Source organism: Pan troglodytes, chromosome 1, assembly GCF_028858775.2.
Source record: "Pan troglodytes isolate AG18354 chromosome 1, NHGRI_mPanTro3-v2.0_pri, whole genome shotgun sequence".
NCBI classification, from domain to species: domain Eukaryota; kingdom Metazoa; phylum Chordata; class Mammalia; order Primates; family Hominidae; genus Pan; species Pan troglodytes.
This window is the reverse complement of record NC_072398.2, coordinates 108,327,384-108,350,286: the sequence shown is the minus strand read 5'-3', so window position 1 is coordinate 108,350,286 and position 22,903 is coordinate 108,327,384. Positions and strand designations below refer to the sequence as shown.

The window sequence follows — 22,903 nt, the reverse complement described above, 5'->3', positions numbered from 1 at the left end:
ATGTTCATAAAATGGTGGCATTAGCAATCATCTGAGAGTGGAGTTTGTGGCCCTCTGACATCAAAAGCTGAAGCAGAGGACATGAAAACCCTCACTGTGCATCCTCTCTAGTCTGGCCAGAATCATTCCTAGGTCGGTGGTCTCTTATCAGGAGGGAATGCTGCTTGCTTGTTTTCTCAAAATCACAAAAGTGAGGGAAAGCATCAGGCCGTTGGTTGATAACAGTGGTGAAGCAAGTCTTTCCAAAGGGCTGGTTTGTTGTTAACCCTTAGGGGAAAAAAAAAGCCTCTTTTTTTTTTTTTTTTTTTTTTTTTTTTTTTTTTTTTTTTTTTTGAGACGGAGTCTCTCTCTGTCGCCCAGGCTGGAGTGCAGTGGCGCCATCTCGGCTCACTGCAAGCTCCGCCTCCCGGGTTCAGGCCATTCTCCTGCCTCAGCCTCCCGAGTAGCTGGGACTACAGGCGCCCGCCACCACGCCCGGCTAATTTTTTTTATTTTTAGTAGAGATGGGGTTTTACCGTGTTAGCCAGGATGGTCTCGATTTCCTGACCTCGTGATCCGCCCGCCTTGGCCTCGCAAAGTGCTGGGATTACAGGCATAAGCCACCGCGCCCGGCCAAAAAAGCCTAATTCTTACCAGCTGGTGCCGTGCAGTTCCAGGCTCTTGGTGTCCCAAACAAAGACACCAAGAGCCTGGAACTGCACCAAAAACCAAAACCAAGGTAGGGGCAAGATGATAATCACAGAATGTCACCGGTATATGTTTAGGTTCAAATACTATTATGAGAAGTGGCAGGTAAAGGAGGTAGGAAAAAGAAAACACATCATGTAATTGACTGTTGTATGGAAATATTTGATGCTGAAAGTTATAATTTAAAACTATAAACCAAATATTAGAAGTGTGTCTAGTTCAAAGGGAGGAAAACCATCAAAAACATTTTTAGTGCAATATTTAACATGAGCTATACAACCCTTCCTAAATGCCAAAGGCACACACAGACACACACACAGACACACATACACACACTCACACTCACGAAGAATACAAATGACTAGAACCAAGAAATGTAAATACATTCTGCTACGTATGGTAAACATAGCCTACAATGTGGAAGAGATTAGAAAATAAACATGGAAGTGAAATGTTTTTATTAATTCGCATCAGTACCCACCAAAACCAATCAGCATAATCAAATATTATAACACTGAATGTAAAAAACAATCCAAAAGTCCAGAGTGATAGGCAAAAGGTTTTAATTGTATAGATTAAAATTAGCTTTGGACAAAAATTAAAACTCACAGAATGTTTTCTTCCTTTTGCAACAGCAGACACTAGTAAAAACAAAGGCACAGTAAAAATTGAGACCCAAAATTTGCAGTGTAGAGATATGAATATAATAATAGACACAGAGAGGATTAATAAATGATAAAATGTTTAGAGGATGGTCATTAGAATACAGGATATTTATACTCGTGAAAACCGCTTTCCCAAGTACTTCATTATAAGTAAGGTGTCTCTAAAAGGGACAGATCTCCTAGACCCCTCCTTAACCAAGTAACCAGTCCTGATATCATAATGGTGATGGACAAACTAGACCTTCTCTGCCCGCAGATAGGCTGAGGTTGGGAACTCACAGCATTGTCTCTGCAGTGTTCCCAGCAAAACGTTTAGGCTGAATTTAATCATGAAGACATTTTCAGACAACTTCAGAATGTAGATCATTGAGCCAGACAGCTGACCTGTCCTCTATAAACAAGTCCATGTCACCACCATCCATGACAACAACAAAAAGATGAGGAAATATTTGGGGTTCAAAATAACTAAAGAAATGCAGCTACATTATCTTTTTACTTTTTTTGAACCCAAAATATCTCTTCTCCTTTTTGTTGTGTGATTTGTGGTGATATGGACTATGTGAAGGAGACAGGTCAGTTGTCCTGCTCAGTGTTCTACATTCTGCAGTGGTCTGGTGATTACCTCCTATGAAACTCAGGCTAAGCGTTTTCTGCAAGAACATGGCATTGTTCATATTCTGCACCGGCAGAGTCCTGGGTGACATGCTGTCTCCTGCCAGCGGCTCCTGACTCCTGTTCTCTACAGGATGGAATTGAGAGGAGCAGGGCTAAGGCCTCCCAATGCTGTTTGTCCATCTAGCTGTGGTCTTCCTAAGTACTGACACCAATTGGAGGCTGAAGGACTGTGGCTTCTCTAACCAAAGGAGCCTAGCGGGTTAACAATTGTCAAGAGCAGTTGGTGGTTCTGAAATACAATCCTCAGCCAAGGATCCCTCCTGTGTTACAGATGGATCAGCTAAAACAAGCCAACACTGAAGACACAAAGAATGATGTTAGGTTCATTGAAACCAGGGTAACACCTTTGGATGAGCTAAACACAAAGATGACACTGACCTTGAGCAGGTATAGAAGCTCAGAGACATGCCTGCAAAATGAAATCCCTGAGAAATTTTGTAGCTACCCAGAGATACGTGGTTCAAATTAAAATGTCTGACTGATCACTCCCGGCATGTGCTGCAGAGTTATGTGAACGTGTCACACCTAACGTGGGTCCATTGTCTTCAGACTGAGCACAGGTTGCCACTGGCATGGTTTGAGAATAGGAATAGAGCCATGCCCACTGACCCATCCTATGTCTGGGCTTCCAAATGGAACTGTACTTTCATTCAAATCTTCACGTGCCTATAGGTCCTGCCTGCAGGAATGACATCTCTCGGCTTAGTAAGGGCTGCTTATTGTGGGAATATGACTTCCATCTGGAACACCAGGTGGAGACTTGTCACCGTCAAAGTAAAAAACCTATTGTCCACGTAAAGGGCGAAGCTGATGTGCTGTTCCTCAAATGAGTAAAACACACTTCTGTAGTGCTGGAATGAGTCAGGTAGTTCAAAGTACATTGACGGAGTCGAATAACATCTATCCAGTGAGTCCTGTAAGACTTCAGGCTCCTCCACTTCCATCAGCACGCCGTTGAGCCTGGAAAAGGAGACAAAACTAAAGAAGCAGCCAGGGAAAATCAGACACCACAGAGCCCCACTAGATTTCAGAAGTAACATAAGGAAGTGGTTAGAAAAGAAAAAGGATAGATCCATTAATGAGGTAAAAAAAAAAAATTTATTGCCTTTATGTTGGGATAGAACAGGGCCAGGTAGAAAACAATGAAAGAGAAAGACAGAGAGACAGAGACAGAGACAGAGACAGAGAGAAAGTGAGCTAGTGAATTGGCCAGGTGACATACTGGTAAGGGAGTAAAAGGACACTCTGAGTTAGTGCCCTCATGACACACAGCAAACTGTGATCATGAAAAGAGTGAGCTCAATAGTTTTCCATAAAATATGCTCAAAATTCGATGCAGTGGCCATGAGAGTACAGCTTTTGAAGTATGGTCAACCTATGGTACGTTAGGAAATGATAAGGGGAGGAAGAAATGGAAACCTGAACATCTACTGCAATGAAAACCAACAGCAATGACAGTAGGAGTAATTCAGCCTTCGTTGAAAACGTGACATCAAACACACTCTGGTTTCCCTGAATCTGTTGCCTCCAGGTGTTAACACAGAATTAAGCATCCACAATTGCTGAAAGTTACCTGGGGCATGGTGGGTTTGGATCTTCTTCCCCTTCTTTTCTTCCCCTTCCCCTTCTTTTCAATTTCTGCAATAAATTCAGACATGGACAGACACATTAAGCTGATTCCCCTACACATATAATAATCCACTGTCTAATCCTCACACAGGGACTTCAGGCTCCTCAGCATAAGAATAGGACACTGTGAGAGATATATTTCAGGAGGCCTGAAGGCTGGTTGTGATAGAAATTCCTCAGTTTTTCTCCCAGAAACTGTGGGTAAAATGTCCCTATTCTAGTAGATCGTTATCCCAATATCATTTGTCCCAAGTTTGTGCAAACAGTTATGCCATATTTTTCCAATCAATTTAAAGCAAATACCCTCAAATGATTTCTAGGAGAAAAACTGCAATATTTAGCCCTGTCTCATCAAATACTCAGATTGTTCATGGTTGTGAGGACTTTAGACACTGAAATTAGAGTGAAAAAGGAAATCTACAAACCCTTGAGTCAAAATCATAGTTCTCTGAATTTGTCACATCTGCCCAGGTCCAATGTCATGAGAATAGAATCAGAGTGCCACAGGCATGGCCTGAGACTAGGAAGAGAGCCATGTTCACTGACCCATCCCATGTCTGGGCTTCCAGGTAGAACTAGAGTTTCATTCAACCTACATGTGCCTATAGGTCCTCACTGCAGCAATGACATCTCTCAGCTCAGTAATGGCCACTTGGAGCAGGAATATGATCTTTATATGGAAGACTCAGTGGATCCTTATCACCTTCATAGAAAGGTACTCACCTCCCACGTCAAGAGAAAAGCCAACGTGTTTTTCCTCCAATGCATAAAACGAACTTCCATAGGCCTGGCAGGAGTCAGGCTGTTCAAGACAACTGGAAGGAGTTGAATAACATCTATCCAGTGAGTCCTGCAAGACTTCAGGCTCTACTACCTCCAGCAGCTCCCTGCTGAGCCTGGAAAAGGAGGAAAAAGTAAAGAATAAGCCAGGGGAAATCAGATACAACAGAGCCCCAACTAGGTTTCATGGGTAGCATAAGGAAGTGGTTAAAAAAAGTAAAAGGATAGATCCATTAATGAGGTAACACATTATTGCCTTCATGTTGGGACAGAACAGGGCCAAATGGAAAAGAATGAAAGAGAAAGACACACACACACACACACACACACAGAGAGAGAGAACGAGCTCAGTGAATTGTCCAGGTGACACACTGATGAGGGAGTAACAGGACACTCTGAGTTAGTGCCCTCAGGACACACAGCATACAGTGATCATGAAAAGACTGCGCTCAATAATTTTCCATAAAATGTGCTCAAGTTTCCATGCAGTTGCCATGAGAATACAGTTTCTGAAGTCTGGTCCACCTACAGTAGGTTAGTAAATGATAAGGGGAGGAAGAAATGGAAACCTAAATATCTACTGCAATGAAAACCAAAAGCAATGTCAGTAGGAATAATTCAGGCTTGGTTGAAAAGATGTAATCGATAATGTCAGCCCGCTCTGTTTTCCCTGAACCAGGAGTCTCCAGATGTCAACACAGAAGTAGCTGTTCACAATTGCTCAGTTACCTGGGGCATGGTGGGCCTTGGTCTTCTTCCTCTTCTTGGTCCTTTTTAATTCCTGCAATACATTCAGACAGGGACAGACAAAATAAGCCAATTCACCTACACCCATAACAGTCTACTGTCTAATCCCCACACAGGGATCTCAGGCTTCTCAGCATGAGAACAGGACAATGTGAGAGATATACTTCAGGAGGCCTGAAAGCTGGTCATGATATTCTTTGGTTTGCATCTCAGAACCAAGGGTGAAATATCTCCATTCTGGTAGATCGTTATCCCAAAATCATTTATCCCAAGTTTGTGCAAACAGTTATGCCTTATTGTTCCCATCAGTTCAAAGAAAATGCCCCAGATGATTTCTAGGAGGAAAACTGCAGTATTCAGCCCTGTCTCATCAAATGCCCAGCTCGTTCATGGATGCAAGAATTTTAGACACTGAAATTAGAATGAAGGAGGAAATCTACAAACCCTTGAGTCCAAATCATAGTTCTGTGAATTTTTTACATCTGCCTGGGTCCAATGTGCTGAGAGCGGGCTCAGGTTGCCACAGGCATGGCTGGAGACTAGGAATAGAGCCTTGGTCATTGACCCATTTCAGGTCTAGGCTTCCAACTGAGACTAGTTTCATTACAACCTATATGCGCCCATAGGTCCTGCCTGCGGCAATGACATCTCTCGGGTCAGTAAGGGCCACTTGGAATAGGAATATCACCCCTATCTGGAAGACCAGGTGGAGGCTTATCACCTTCATAGTAAGGTACTCACTGTCCACGTCAAGAGCCAAGCCAAGGTACTGTTCCTCCAATGAGTAAACAGCACTGCTGTAGGGCTGGCCTAAGTCAGGCAATTCAAGATAACCTGAAGGAGTCGAATAACATCTATCCAGTGAGTCCTGCAAGACTTCAGGCCCTTTCTCATCCAGCAGCTCCCTGCTGAGCCTGGAAAAGTAGGAAAAAGTAAAGAATAAGCCACGGGGAATCAGAAACCACACAGCCCCAGCTAGATTTCATGGCTAACATAAGGAACTGTTTAAAAAGAAAAAGGACAGATCCATTAATGAGGTAATGAATTATTATTGCCTTTATGTTGGGATAGACCAGGGCCAGGTAGAAAAGAATGAAAGAGAAAGACAGGGAGAGGGAGAGAGAGAGAGAGGAGAAAGTGAGCTCAGCGAATTGGCCGGGTGACACACTGATGAAGGGGTCAAAGGACACTCTGAGTTAGTGCCCTCGGGACACACAGTGAACAGTGATCATGAAAAGAGTGGGCTCAATAATTTTCCATAAACTTGCTCAAGATTCCATGCAGTTGCCATACAGCCTTTGAGGTATGGTCAACCTACAGTAAGTTAGTAAATGATAAGGGGAGGAAGAAATGGAAACCTAAACATCTACTGCAATGAAAACCAACAGCAATGTCAGTAGGAGTAATTCAACCTTCGTTGAAAACATGAACTTGAACACACTCCTGTTTTCCCTGGACCTGGCATCTCCAGGTGTCAACACAGAATGAAGCATCCATAATTGCTCAAAGTTACCTGGGGCATGATGGGTCTTGGTCTTCTTCCACTTCTTGGTACTTTTCAATTTCTGCAATAAGTTCAGACATGGACAGACATATTAAGCTGGTTCTCCTACACACATAACAATCCACTGTCTAATCCTCACACAGGGACTTCAGGCTCCTCAGCATGAGAATAGGACACTGTGAGAGATATTCTTCAGGAGGCCTGAAGGCTGATCACGATAGAGATTCCTTGGTTTTTGTCCCAGAAACTGTGGGTAAAATTCCCTATTCTGGTAGATCGTTATCCCAATATCATTTGTCCCAAGTTTGTGCAAATGGTTATGCCATATTTTTCCAATCGATTTAAAGCAAATGCCCCCAAATGGTTGCTAGGAGAAAAACTGCACTATTCAGCCCTGTCTCATCAAATACTCAGATTGTTCATGGTAGCGAGGATTTTAGACGCTGAAATTAGAGTGAAGGATGAAATCTACAAGATCTACAAAATTGAGACAAAATCAGAGTTGTGTGAATTTGTCACATCTGCCCAGATCCAACATCTTGAGAGTAGGATTAGGGCGCCACAGGCATGGCCTGAGACTAGGAAGAGAGCCTTGCTCACTGACCCATCCCTTGTCTGGGCTTCCAAGTGGAACTAGAGTTTCATTCAACCTACATGTGCCTATAGGTCCTCCCTGTGGCAATGACATCTCTCAGCTCAGTAAGGGCCACTTGCAGTAGGAATATGACCCTAACCAGAAGACTCAGTGGATCCTTATCACCTTCATAGAAAGGTACTCACCATCCATGTCAACAGCCAAGCCAACACGCTGTTGCTCCAATACGTAAAAGGCACTTCTGTAGGGCTGGCATGAGTCAGTCAGTTCAAGACAACCTGAAGGAGTTGAATAACATCTATCCAGTGAGTCCTGCAAGACTTCAGGCCCTTTCTCATCCAGCAGCTCCCTGCTGAGCCTGGAAAAGTGGGAAAAAGTAAAGAATAAGCCAGGGGGAATCAGAAACCACACAGCCCCAGCTAGATTTCATGGCTAACGTAAGGAAGAGTTTGAAAAGAAAAAGGACAGATCCATTAATGAGGTAACAAATTATTGCCTTTATGTTGGGATAGAACAGGGCCAGGTAGAAAACAACGAAAGAGAAAGACACACACACACACACACACACACACACAGTGAGCTCAGTGAATTCGTCAGGTGACACACTGATGAGGGAGTCAAAGGACACTCTGTATTTGTGCTCTCAGGACACACAGTGAACAGTGATCATGAAAAGCATGTCCTCAATAATTTTGCATAAAATGTGCTCAAGTTTCCCTGCAGTTACCATGAGAATACAGCTTTTGAGGTATGGTCAACCAATCCAGTCTCTCATTGCTGGATATTTGGCTTGGTTCCAAGTCTTTACTATTGTGAATAGTGCCGCAATAAACATATGTGTGCATGTGTCTTTACAGCAGCATGATTTATAATCCTTTGGGTATACACCCAGTAATGGGATGGCTGGGTCAAATGGTATTTCTAGTTCTAGATCCCTGAGGAATTGCCACACTGCCTTCCACAATCGTTGAACTAGTTTACAGTCCCACCAACAGTGTAAAAGTGTTCCTATTTCTCCACATCCTCTCCAGCATCTTCAACATTCTTAAAGAAAAGAATTTTCAACCCAGAATTTCATATCCAGCCAAACAAAGCTTCATAAGTGAAGGAGAAATAAATCCTTTACAGAGAAGCAAATGCTGAGAGATTTTGTCACCACCAGGCCTGTCTTACAAGAGCTCCTAAAGGAAGCACTAAACATGGAAAGGAACAACCGGTACCAGCCACTGCAAACACATGCCAAACTGTAAAGACCATTGATGCTAGGAAGAAACTGCATCAACTAACGGGCGAAATAACCAGCTAACTTCATAACGACAGGATCAAATTCACACATAACAATATTAACCTTAAATGTAAATGGGCTAAATGCCCCAGTTAAAAAAACACAGAATGGCAAATTGGATAAAGAGTCAAGACCCATCAGTGTGCTGTACTCAGGAAACCATCTCACATGCAGAGACACACATAGGCTCAAAATAAAGTGATGGAGGAAGATCTACAAGCAAATGGAAAACAAAAAAAGCCAGGGGTTGCAATCCTAGTCTCTGATAAAACAGACTTTAAACCAACAAAGATCAAAAGAGACAAAGAAGGCCACTACATAATGGTAAAGGGATCAATTCAACAAGAAGAGTTAACTATCCTAAATATATATGCACCCTATACAGGAGCACCCAGATTCATAAAGCAAGTCCTGAGAGACCTACAAAGAGATTTAGACTCCACACAATCATCATGGGAGACTTTAACACCCCACTGTCAATATTAGAGAGATCAATGAGACAGAAGCTTAACAAGGATATCCAGGACTTGAACTCAGCTCTCCACCAAGCAGACCTAAAAGACATCTACAGAACTCTCCACCCCAAATCAACAGAATATACATTCTTCTCAGCACCACATCACATTTATTCCAAAATTGACCACATAGTTGGAGGTAAAGCACTCATCAGCAAATGTAAAAGAATGGAAATCACAACAAACTGTCAGACCACAGTGCAATCAAATTAGAACTCAGGATTAAGAAACTCACTCAAAACCGCACAACTACATGGAAACTGAACAATCTGCTCCTGAATGACTACTGGGAAAATAACAAAATGAAGGCAGAGATAAAGATGTTCTTTGAAGCCAATGAGAACAAAGACACAACATACCAGAATCTCTGGGACACATTTAAAGCAATGTGTAGAGGGAAAATTATAGCACTAAATGCCCACAAGAGAAAGCAGAAAAGATCTAAAATTGACACCCTAACATCACAAAATAACTAGAGAAGCAAAGCAAACAAATTCAAAAGCTAGCAGAAGACAAGAAGTAACTAAGATCAGAGCAGAACTAAAGGAGATAGAGACACGAAAAAACCTTCAAAAAATCAATGAATCCAGGGCTGGTTTTTTGAAAAGATCAACAAGAAAACCCTGTTTGGCTAGTTCACCTGGCTCATCTGATGGCAAGTTCCTATCTTGAGAGGACTATGAAATTAAAACCAATACAAGTGCCACAAATAACATACAACATTGTAAATCAGCACAATTTGTAGCTGGGTGAATGGAAGAAATAGTTCTATTCATCACTTCCTCATTTTCCCTAAATCTACAATCTCCAGATGTCACTACTGAATTAACAGCCAACAATTCCACAACATTACCTGGGAGACACTGGCCCTTTTTCTTCCTCTTCTTCATCATCACTTTCATTTTCTGTAAATAAATTCAGAGAAGCAGGTCACATTAAGCAATTCATACTTCACATATGAACAAATCACTGTCCAGTCATAGCACAAGGACATAACTATTCTCAGTGCAAGAATAAGGATTCTGACAGGAATATTCTAGGGTGTCCTAGATTAACTTTGGTGAGAATTAGATGACCCTGCTTTCCAGATCCACAGGCCAAAATCTCCCTCTACGTGTAGACCATAATGCCATATTCCCTACCTGAGTCAAAGTTAAACAAAATTTTTTCCCCAAAAAAATCTCCAAAAATTGGTCAAACAATTTTCTAAGAGTGTTGCTGCAGTACGGACTTATATCACCAGGTAACATGGACATTAAATGTTTAGAGGCATCTATACATGAAACACGACTGATAGATAAATTTGAACAACTCTTGCTTTAAAAAGAATCTGTGATTTGGGAGGCCAAGACAGGTGAATCATTTGAGGTCATGAGTTCAGGACTACCCTGGCCAATATGGGGAAACCCTGTCTCTACTAAAAATACAAAAATTAGCCAGATGCGATGTTGTGCACCTGTGGTCCCAGCAACTCAGGAGGCTGAGGCAGGAGAATCACTTGAACCTGGGAGGCAGAGGTTGCACCAAGCCAAGATGGTGCCACTGCACTCCAGCCTGGGTGACAGAGCAAGACTCCATCGCAAAAAAAAAAAAAAAAAAAAAAAAAAAAAAAAAAAAAAAAAAAAAAAAAAAAAATCCACGATGCTACAAAGAAACATTGGATCAGCCATTGCATTGACAGGGTGGAAAACCAGGGTCCAGCCTTGCTTTATGGAAATATATCAGCAAAGTAAAGAAGAAAAGTTTCCGTCCTGATTTCAGGGTGACTGTGCAGCTAAGCAAGCTGACTTAAAGGAGATCCAGATGAAAGCTGAGAGCAGTGAAGCCTGGGGAACAATATTTCCAAATACAAAGGCAAGGCTGCCAGCTTCCTTAAACAGGCATAGAAACTCCATGGACATTGTTCAGGGACAGATGACTTAATCACAGATGACAAGAGATACTGAATCAAAGCTAGGAGGCCTGACAGATACTGCCTGTGCACCTCCTGCACTCAGGTGACTATGAGATTGTCACACTTGCCTGGGGTTGAGTAACTTGATACTGGGGACTGGCAGACAAAGGCATGACATTAGCTGAGAAGGACAAAAAAACTCCCTGATATCTGTTTAGAAACCCATCATAGTTTTTTATTCAAATGAATTTGTGTTTATAGAGCCTGTCTTCAGAGTTTATCTTCCTCAGCCTAGAGAGAGGTATGAGACACAAGGAAAACAGAGGCTACCTGGAATAATGTGTACAGCATCCTCCCATTCAACATGAGAGGATGAGCCAATGAGAGTTGAGTCGACTTTGTCTTCCTCAAATGTGATTTTGGTTTTCCTATGTGGCTGGTTGGAGTCATAAGGGCCATGGCTATTTGAACAAGTGATGGCACATTCCTCCAGTGAGTCCTCAGGGACTTCCTTTTCTTCAGCCTTCTGCATCTCCCTGATGAGCCAGGTGGGACAGAGATGACAGAAGATTAAACACAGAGGGATTGAACCCCAGGGAGTCCTAGCTGGTTTTGACAGGCGGCATTAAGAGAGTGGTCCCAGAAAGCAAAATGGAGGTTCCCTTAAAGAGGGAACATGCAATCCTGTTCTCTCTGCAACAGAGCATGGCTGCCATGGGAACCAGAGAGGAAGAGAGCAGCTGGTGTTCATTGCACTGGACAGATAGGAGCTGAGGAGGATGAAGACTCAGCTATCCCTGTATGGTGCAGACATGACACTCGGCACACATAGAGAAACACAACAGCTGCCGCACCCTGTGTCTAAGCTGGGTTCAATTTCACATACTGTGGCCAAGGGGATGCGGGCTTTTGGCCCACCATAGATGCCAGAGAGGGTGTGCCTCCTAGACATTTTCATGTGTTACCACCCATTACTTGCTCCTGAGTATTCAGTGTTACCTGGGGGGAGATGATTTCTGCACTTTCTCAGCCTCCTCAACTTGAACATCTTCATCCTCATCTTCGTCATTTTCTATAAATAAAAAAGTTCGTTCAGATATTTCCCACTTCACATTCCGCAAGCACAGTCAGCCCAACGTGCACAGAGACATGAACATCTACGTATGGTTCAGCATTGTACTGAAAACTCTCATGTTTTATCTTTCACAAAATGCCCTGGCGTGGTTTCCTGATCCATCGGGCAATGCATTTCTGATGTGGAGGGCCACCATCAAGATGTGGCCAAATACTGAAAAGACCTTTTGCTTCCCATATCACTGGAGGCTTGTGCAGGCTCTCTCTGGACTTTGGCAGCTGTCTCCCCCATCCTGCCACAGATCTGATTCCCAGGAACAGGCTTGGTGTCCTGTCACAGTTCGCATTTCAAACCTCATTCTTTCTCTTAGGAGAGGACAAACTTGTCCCACAGTCCTCTATGCGTCATGAGACTGCACAGGCCCTCCATGTGGCTTCTGCTGTGTTATTCAGGGACATTCTATCCATGGGGAGTGCTCCAGTCTGAAGCACTTCCTACCACCAAATGCCCCCACATCAAGTGCCTTCTCCAACACCACATGGAGAGGGGCTTCATCTCATTTTGAAAAGCATTCGTAAGTGTTCCCATATTTGGATGCTTCAGACCCTTGCAAGAGACAATTTGTCTGCCTTTGCACATGGAGAGAGAGAAACTCTGGAAAGATAAATCACTCACTCACCGACACTTACTAAGAACATTGCCCAAAAGACAGCCTGGGAACCTTCATTCTTAGCCCAGAGCTCTTTTCACTCCAACAAGCGCCCTCCCATCACAGCCTCCTTCCTGTCCTTTAAAACTAGATAGATGCTGCCTCTTGCTCCAAAGACCACCTTCCATCAAGGAAGGAGGGACACTTGCAATACTGTGACCTCCAAACCCATGGGTTTCCCATCTCTGTTCTTACCCAGGAAGTCCTGGTCATGTCATGGCCACATAGGTGTAGCGGAAAAAAACCCCATTGATACAACTGTCATTGTGAAAGTATGGAGGTCTGGAGCCTCTCATAAGCCTGGGGTTTTGGGTCATCAGGGCCTATGGCCACCTTACCTGGGCTGAGCTTTTGGACAAGTTGCTGTGCCAGTCTACACCCCTCAGCCAGCTGTTCTTGGAGGTCCTGCCCCTGGGACTTGTCTGGCTCATCCGGAGTGAGGAGGGCCTGGAGATGCTCATTCAATGAGCGGGCGGCATCTCTCCCTTCCCGTAACTTCTCCTTTAACTGGGTCAGCTCTCGTTCCTGAGAGTGAACCAGGACTTTATATTGCCTAAGGTGAGACGGTAGAGAAAATTTAAGAGTAGAAAGGGTTGAGTGATCCGTTCAAATATTGCAACAGAGACTTCTGAGACAATGTCCTCAAGGAGACCTTCAAGCAGAAGGTCAGCACATGTTGAAAGGAATGTCTGTGGCCAAGAGAAAGAATAGAAAATGGTTTACAGGCTTCCTCTGTATCAGAGAGGGCTCCTGCAAGATCCTCGATGATGTTCCATTCATCTTTCCCTTCTGTAAACAAAAGTAGGTGTCTTCCTCATTCCGTTTCAAAAAGACATCCTTTCAGTTCCTCACTCTGGCCATGGACATTTCCATGTGAAAATACACATAGTGCATCTTGCGGCCACTAGATACAAAGCCATGTACAGAAATGAGGCCAGATGCAGATGGGGCGAATTGAAAAGACGAAAGAAGAAAAGAATGACAGGGTCGAGAAGGCAACATTGATTGAGTGAAAGAATGAGAAGCCGCAGTCAGTCAGGAGGTGATTCTCACTCAGGGTAAGTGGGGTGGTGACGGCACACCATTTTGAGTATACTGAATGCTGCTGTGTGGTTCACACTCCTTTGGTTAATTTTGTGTTATGTAAATTTCACATCAACAATTACTTGCTCGAAAAAGAGAAAACAAGGCCCTGACAAACAACTGCAACCCATACATTTTTATTATACTTCTTCTCTGCTTGATAAATACTTGTGTGTTGCGAGCCTGCCATGGCAATTCCTGCCCTTCCCCTGGCCCAGCTTAGCTCTTACGTTTCCCCACCGAGCTGTTGTACTTCAGAGATGTACACACCTGCCCCCCTGCCTGCCCCCATGGGGTCCCCTCACCTGAGCTCCTCAGCTTGCTTGAGCTGCTCCGCAAGCTTCTCCTCCTTGAACTGTCGTTGCTCATTCCTCAGCATAGATTTTATGAGGTCTTCGCACTCTTCATATTCTGAGAAAAGACAGACACGCCTGCCTCAGTGGAAGGCTGGACATGCTGCTGTGGTCATTGCCTACAGGGCAGGAGCCAGGTCCATCCCAAGGACAAAACTCTCCCCAGTACCAGGGTCTAGACAGGGATTTCCACATCTTTACTCTTCAGTCTCCTGACTTTCTGGCATCTGATCCTCCAAAATTTAGAGATGAGGAAAGAGAACCTCAAGGGCACATCAAGGAAGCTGACAAGATGATTCAACCACAACGAAGTGGAGTCAGAATTCACAGTCCCTGAGGTCTGACTCTGAATGCGGGGCCACTTTCCCAAGCCTTGCAGCCTCTCCTCTAAAACACTGCACTGGGGCATGAGTAGTGATTTCTTGTACAGTCGGGAAGGCCCCTAGGACTATGGGACTGATGGTTTCCCTTTTACTGGGAATTTCAAGGACAAGTATGTGAAAGATTTTTAAAATCTTTGATTTTTAAATCCTATCTTCAGTTATGATTTTAAGAATCATATCTGAAGCATAAAGTGTGACACATAACACCATAAGGCCATGAAGGAAATATGCCCAAATGCTAATAAAGTTTGTGTTAATTTAGAAACAGCAGAATGAAGAACTAATAGATAGTGTTTACTGTGTGCCAATAAATGCTCTAGGAGATTGACAAGAAATAGCTCATGTAATTCACTGCAGCAATTTACAGAGGTAGGTATTATTGTAGTACCCTCTGAACAGGTGAGGTAACTGAGGGACAGACACGACAAGCAACTTGGATGGAGCCCAGGAGACAGGCCCACGGTCCCTGCTCTGTACACTGCACTGCTGTCTCCACACATTCTCGGGTGCGATCTTTCTTCCTCTTTAGCAACAAGACTCTGTGCCCCAGGAAGCAGGACTTCACTCTCACCAAGCTACTCTCTGCTTTTTATTCTTATTTTTATTTATCATTATTATTATTATTATTATTATTTTTACCAGTCTTGCCCTGTCGCCCAGGCTGGAGTGCAATGGCAAAATCTTGGCTCACTGCAACCTCAGCCTCCTGGGTTCAAAGGATTCTCCTGCCTCAGCCTCCTGAGCAGGGGTGATTACAGTCACCTGCCACCACGCCCACCTACTTTTTGTATTTTTAGTGGAGATGGGGTTTCTCCATGTTGCCCAGGCTGGTCTCAAACTCCTGACCTCATGATCTGCCCGCCTCAGCCTCCCAAAGTGCTGGGATTACAGGAGTGAGCCACCATGCACGGCCCCTACTCCCTGCTCTTGATGCTGTCACTTATAGACAGCACAGGTTCTATTAGGAGTAGACTCCTCTTGAAGCCCCTCAGAGCAGGTACTGGCTACTATCACCAAGTTTCCCTCAGAGTCACTAGAACAGAGCTTTGCCTGTTGGGCCTCAACAGAAACTTGAACTGAATAAAAGTTCACTAGTCTCAGACATTTAGAACAACAGACTAGATGTTATTTGTCTGCAGGATCTTATATGGTACAGAGAGGATTCTTGAAAACACGATTGAGCCTCTTGGAGAAAACAGGTCATTCTGCGCCTGTGTCAGAAATCAATAAATGGCAGTTTAACTCTAGTCCCACCCCCACCTGATTGCAAACATGGAAAGTTGCTAAATACTTTGGTACCTCTGTCTTCCAACTTTAACAAAATGTTAAAATACCCATTTCTGTTTTCCTAGAAGTACAGGAAGGATGAAATTATTTTTGATGGAAAGAGCATTTAGTGTCTCAGAGAGAAGACAGGACATCATTCATCACTTTCATGATGGTGAGCCTATAGATCTTACTGTATTTCTTCTGTCCGTTGGCCAGGAAGCCGGCCAGTTGAATTACAAAACATTTCTCTTGGAGGCTTCTGAACTGCTGTTTCTTCTCTGCCAGCTGGGGGCACAATTTCTCATTGATTTCTAGAATGTTCATCTCTGCCTACTCGCTGGACAAAGGGCCGGCTGATACCACCATGCTGACGTTTGTGGCAGAAGAGGTAGGGCCAGGGACTGGGGAGAAGAAAGGCAAACACATGATGGGTTAAAAACTGGTGAAATCAAACAGGTTTAATCAGGACTGAGGGATGTCAGTAACTGAAATTCTTAACTTACTCTTGTGAAAAATGTGTTCACTCCCCACAGCACTTTAGGATCCTTCACCACAAAAACAAGGTTCGAGGTGCCTGAACACAGAGCTGAAAGCACTGCCAGTAGCTCAGTCTCTGATAAGAGTGAGGTAGAATGTGGCCAGCGTGCCAGGTAACCGTCTGCAGTTGCCATAACAGAATTAGAAGGTGGGGGTGTCACGGAATCTTAGGAGCCCTGCATTCCAATTGCCCAGGCTTTGCTGAAACACAGGCACCCTAGTCTCACCTGAGGGTCACCACCAATGGGGATCATTCCTTCAGCATTCACTCTCAGTATTCGTGTACCCTTGTGACAATGCCACAGACCCGTGTCTTTCCCAATACATCTAAGCATATTCCTCACTGTTTATCTCTTGTCTGTACAACATCATCAAGGCAGAAACAGTTTCCCAACAGGTTATATTTTCTTAATGGTAGTCATGAAGTCACCCCACCTGCTCTCAGTTAAAACAGAGCTTAAGGCTTTTCCACAGGTGTAAGATATCAAACTTTTAGCCTACCCTGATATCCTCCGGGTCTTCTGCAGTTTTTTCTATATCCACTAGAAAGTGAATGAATAATTCTTTTTTTTTAAATGTTTTCTTTCCTGTCTCAGTATTCTTGCTGCTGCATCCCATTGTTAGACTGATTTCTTCTTTCTTACTGGGGCACCTTCTTGGGTTTTCATTACATTCTAGACCAGTTTGACATCCCTACGTCCAAAGCTCTTCCTCTATGTGGGTTGATTTGTTTTTTAATGTCACTGAGCACTACATTTTATACTTGTCACTTATAGATGTCATTCTAGTGCCACAAGACCTCTTTTCAAGGTATCAAGTGATCAAAGTCATTTATATAGAGGTCTCCGAAAACATGTGTGACCATCTATCTTGGGAAGTTTTGTAAACCTGATGCTATTTTGTTGTTTCCATTTTGTTTTCCCATATACTGAAAAGAACAGGGCCACGAGCAGTTCTTATGGAATATGGTTTGATATATATTTTGTTGAGATGACCTAACACCATTGATTTTGGGTTGCATTCCACTAACAGAACATGGCAAGATCAAGGTTATGGTCAGGGTTGGTTGGCGATCCTCAGTGTTGCAGTGCAGTAGAAGGTGAGTTTGAGGTGAGAGGAACAAGTAGGAAAGAGTGATCCCCTGAACCACCTCTTCACTTTATCAGCTTTCATCCCCACCTAGGTTTTGTGAGCCTGGAACTTGAGAGACTGTTCTGTAGCCCAGGTCTCCTAAGATTGGTTGCTGGACTTGCCTGAGTTGAGGGTGCAGTGGGTTGACCCTGGGCTGCCCAGCATTCATCTGGAAGTGAAGGAAGGAGGACTGGTTAATCCCATTTGAAAGCATCCCTCTCTGCAGCCCACACCATCTTCCAGTGACACTGTAAGGATACTGCTTTGAGATGTATCAAAGGCTTTAAGTCAATGTATTTTCTAGGGTGTGGGAGACCTGACATTCTGTGTCAGAATGAAAATCTGTCAAGTTTCTAAATGAAAAAACTGCAGGTTCACAAAGTGTCATGGGTTACTTGAGGTCACAAAGGGATGAGTTTTCAGCACTGCCAATAAAAGCAATCACAATAATTATTCAGTAATTATTCATAGGATCCATACAATCCAGTAAATATTCACATATTTAGTAATTATTCATTGACCAATTCGTACAAGGCATTTTGCTCAAAACTGTGTTTATATTTGGACATTGTATCTTCATCATAATCCTTAAGGTAATGCTATTATCTATAAGTAACAGATAAGAAACCTGAAGATGAGGGACAGCTAATCACGTATTTGGCCATATTTCCATTTTTTGGTTTTTGTGATGCTGGAAGAATGACCAGAATGGGTCACGGGAAGAGTATTCATTCCTGTATTATTTTCCAGGACAGAGGTGTGCCCTTCTAGAGTACTGGTACCAAAATTCAGAAGTGTCTGAAACCTTGCTTTAACAGTATGGGAAATAACCTCTATCACCTGGAATTTCCCTGGAACTTTGGAATATACAAGAGAAGTATGAGACATGGGTCTTCCCTTGGCTGTGTTTAATTCACTCTTCTATGGAATACCAATGATTCTCACTAAGACTTTTGCCTTTTTATAACCATAATGTATGTCTTATGGAGAAGATTTTACACTTTGCTCTATTTAGAAAGAATAAACATGAGCAATAGTTTTAGGTTTTATGCCCTGGACTTCATATTTTTCTGATTTCTGTTTTGAGATTAAATTCTCATGTAAATAGAAAAATACTTATTATTTCTCATCAGGCCAAGTTTGTTATCAGCTTGAGTTTTTGAAGATGAAGCACAAACTTTTGATTTTATCTTTGTCCTCATCAGCGCCACTCATTGTCTCTCAGTATGACCTGGACTTGCCCCTGCATTTACCCTCGTCCTGCTGAGCCATCTCCATGCACTGCCCAATTCCATCAGTGATTCGGGGTCCTCCCAAGGCTCCCTGAAATGTGCACAGGGATCAGGACATCAGACACATTCCAGACACAAAGGCAACCCACACTGTAGAGTGAGCAGCTGTGTTCCCACTTCCCTAATGTTCCAGTGATGTCCTCAAACTGAAGGGAACACTTTCCCTTTTTAAGGGTCTGTTCTTCATGTCTCAATTCCTCTGATCTAGTGAACACAACTGTCCTGAAACTGAAAGAAACTGCTAAATTTCGAGTTTCTGGTTAGGTGGCTAGAATAGGTTTATAAGACTTCCTTACTTACCTATGACTGCTGAAGTTTGAATTCTTAGCAGTATGATTCCTTTTCTTGTAAGCTGAGCAGCTTAGGAAAGATTGGCCATGTTGCTGTGCAAAAAGAGGTAAACTTAATTTCTACTCAAAGCATGCTTGAATTTGAAACTAGGGCTTCCACTCTTCCAAAGTTGGACTGTCACTACCTCAGGCATGTGTCCCAAAGGGCTCATGTCTCTGTTGTACTCAAAGTTCTAATGGAGCCCAGCAAGCCAGATCTCCTTTACTTCTAGGTTCCCTCAACAGTTTCTCCTCTGCTTTAGAGACTGCCTTGAAAATATTCTTGTCTTGCTGTTGTGTTTTGGCTTTGGAATGATGTGATGCAGCACAATGGGTCCTACCCCCAAGTTGATCAGAGTAAGAAACAGCTGGGAAAGTCAGTGCAAATTCAAGTTCATCGTCCTCCTTACAGGGATTCTGATTCAGAGGGCTCAGGTGGGGCCTGGAATGTGTTTGTTAACATGACTCAGATGTGCAGTCAGTTTGGGGACCCGCTGATACCATCGACCTTACAGTTTATGGGATGATTCTGTTTTGCTGATAAACTGAGGCATAGAGAGTCTGTAACTTGCCCAAGTTCCCCTTGCTGTAAGTCCTGGAGCCAGATCTCAGGTGGAGCAGCCTCTTCCCCATCCCCTTCCCACATTTTCCAATTCAGCTGGGTCAATTCTTTCCAAGTATGTGTTTCTCTCCCCTATATCTCATTTCTGAAAAAAGGAGAACTGGAATTTAACTTCTTTCATCGAATACATTTCCTCACAACATGCTGCCAGCATCATATGCTGGCCTCTTACTATTAAAGTGAGATGCCTTTTTTTTTTTTTTTGAGACAGGGTCTTGTTCTGTCACCCAGGCTGGAGTGCAGTGGTGATTATAGATCACTGCAACCTTGAACTCCTAGGCTCAAGCGATCCTCCTGCCTCAGCTTTCCAAGTAGTTGGAACTCTAGGCACACATCACCATTTCTGGCTAATTTTTTATTTTTCATGGAGACAAGGTCTTGCTATGTTGCTCAGGCTGGTTTTGAACTTCTGGCCTCAAGCGATCCTCCCACCTAGGCCTCCAAAAGTGCTGGGATTACAGGAGTAAACCACTGAGCCTGGCCCTGAAATTCTTTTTTTTTTTTTTTTTTTAATGAAAATACAAGGCATGGAGATATGGAAAGACACCTTGCTTTATTACTGTTGTTATTATTATTTCTATAGTATAATTCATATATCACAAAAATCACCATTTTTAAGCATATATTTCAGTGTCTTTTACCATATTCCAAAAGTTCTGCAACCATCACCACTACCTAATTCCAGAATATTTTCATAATGCCAAAAAGCATGCCTGTACCTATGGGCAGTCACTCTCCAATTCCCCCCTTCTTGCAGTCTCTGATAACCACTAATCTACTTTCTCTATATATAGATGTACTTGTTCTGGGCACTTAATTCAACAAATGGTCCTGGGACAACTAAATATCCACATGTAAAAGAATCAAGTTAGACTCCCTCCTCGCACATAAAAATTAACTCAAAATGGATCAGAGACCTAAAGGTAGGTGGTAAAATTATAAATTACTTAGAAATAGTAAATCTTTGTAATGTGGGATAAGCAAAGTTTTCACAAATATGACTGAAAGCACAAGCAACAAAAGAAAAAATAAATTGTATTCCATCAAGTTAAAAACATTTGGGCTGAAAAGTATATCATCAAGAATGTGAAAAGACAGTACATAGAATGACAGAAAATATCTGCAAATCATATTATCTGATAAGAGACTTGTATTTAGGATATATTTTTTAAAAACTATTACAGTTCAATATTAAAAAGATAAACCAATTATAAAGTAGGTAAAGGATCTGAACAGACATTCTCCAAAGAAGATACATAAAGACTAATAAGTATATGAAAAGATGTTGAAAATCATCAACCATCAGGGAAATGTAAATCAAAACCACAATGAGATAAACACTTCACATTACAGATGAATATAATAAAAAAGACAGACAATAACAACTGTTGATGAGGATGTGGAGAAACTGGAATTCTCATACACTGCTGGTTGGAATGTAAAATAATGTACCCACTTCAGAACAGTCTGACAGTTCCTGAAAAGGTTAAACAGCATTACCATCTGACGCAGCAATTCTGCTCCTAGGTATATATCCAAGAAATATGAAGATAAATGTCTACCAAAAAACTGTACAAGAATGTTCATAACAGAATTATTGATAATACTCAAAAAGTAGAAGCAACTCAAATGTCAATCAACTGATGATGAATAAAATGATAAAATGTGGTAAATCCATATGATAAAATATTATTCAGCCATAAAAAGGCACAGAGTACTGATAAATGCTACCACATCAATGAACTTTGAAAACCTCATGCTAAGTGAAAGAAGCTGTCATAAATTACTACATGCTGCATGTTTCCATTTGTGTGAAATGTCCAGAAGAGGCAAATAAAGACAGAAAGTAGACTACTAGTTGCCTAGGGCTGGGAGAGAGTTAGGAGGAATGGAGAGTAATTGATAATGGGTAAAGGGTTTCTTCTGATGTATAAAAATATTCTAGAATTGACTGTGGTGATGGTTACTCCTATCTGCTAAAATTACTGAATTGTGTACTTTTTTAAGAAGTAAATTGTATGGTATATAAATTATATCTCAAAGCTATTGTATTAAGGGAAAAAGCACTAAACACAGTGCCTTACACATATTAGCTAATATTATCATTTGTCAGTGGTATTATAGCATTTGTTAGAGATTGTCTACTCTAATCCTTTTATGTTACAGATGAGGAAGTTGAGAGCCACATGGCTGACTTGACCAAGATTAAACGGCTACTAAGTAGGAATAAGTACTGAAACAGAAACTTTACCCAATTGCAGTCCATATGTTTTCTGGGATCCCGGAGTTCCCTTTCAACAATGTAAAATACAAACTTAGGTCAAAAGTTCCCATGTCTGAGAAAACTCAAGCCAAATCACTTCTCCTCCAAAGTTGACAGGATTTATGCTTTAAAAATAGAGATACAGAATTCTCTTTGGAAAGATCTACCAAATTCCTGTAAGAAACAGTCTGCCCAAAGTAGGGGAAAGGCTATATGAAAAGTTACAAGGCACTTCTTAAAAATATATCTTAGGTTTTTAGGGAAAGGTAAACAGACAAGTTTCCAGACCCGTGGGTGGAATGGATGTAGCCGATTCACTGAGAGGCTCACAGTGCCGTACTAAAGGGAGTCTACTACTTAAAGCCAATTCACATCCTTAAAAGGTCAAATGGAGAGAAATTAAACTTGGGAGAAGCATTTTAAGACTGTGCTGTTACAAAACCTCGGGCCACTTAACTGATTAATCATGGCAATGAGGGCAGGGACCAGAAAAGAGTCTTTAGAACCTGTCATCCCCACACAGAAGAGCAACTTTCAGGGAAACACCCTTATCTTTCCATTTTCAGACCCCGGGAGGTGTGAGGGTGGAAAGGCTAGGTAGAGAAGAGAGCAGAAAGGAGATGAGATGACACAACCAGGATTCTCCGAAGCTGGGCTTGAAGTCCTCAAGAAAAACTCCCATGAACAAGGAAGGAAGAGTGAAGAAAAAAACAGGGATACCTGGAACTGGACAAAAGTAAAAAGATAGAAGGATACTTTTTTTCCCCCAGAAGAAGTCTGTCACAAAAGCAAACCTGCAAATATACGATCAGTATAACACCCAAGAAAATGACACATGCGGCCAGGCATGGTGGCTCATGCCTGGAATCCCAGCACTTTGA

At 42.4% G+C, this 22,903-nt stretch overlaps 1 protein-coding gene and 1 pseudogene across 3 annotated transcripts in view; both read right to left on the bottom strand.

The window, feature by feature from the left end:
* Window positions 1–1,233: 1,233 nt before the first annotated feature.
* On the bottom strand, window positions 1,234–18,832 carry LOC129135260 (neuroblastoma breakpoint family member 9-like; annotated as a pseudogene).
* LOC129135378 (notch homolog 2 N-terminal-like protein R) overlaps window positions 17,366–22,903 on the bottom strand; it is a 50,400-nt gene continuing 44,862 nt past the window's right edge. The window contains exons 6-8 of one of the 3 annotated variants that reach the window (XR_010158891.1): window positions 19,109–19,191; window positions 18,770–18,839; window positions 17,366–17,685 (exon numbers count right to left, since the gene is read on the bottom strand). Coding sequence is in view for 2 of the 3 variants with exons in the window: in XM_054669931.2 (XP_054525906.1) it covers window positions 19,133–19,191 (59 nt within the window). In the remaining variant the exon portion in view is untranslated. Of the gene's footprint in view, window positions 17,686–18,769; window positions 18,840–19,108; window positions 19,845–22,903 lie in introns of those variants that run through there. The other 2 variants (XM_054669931.2, XM_063815432.1) reach the window with 2 other exon arrangements.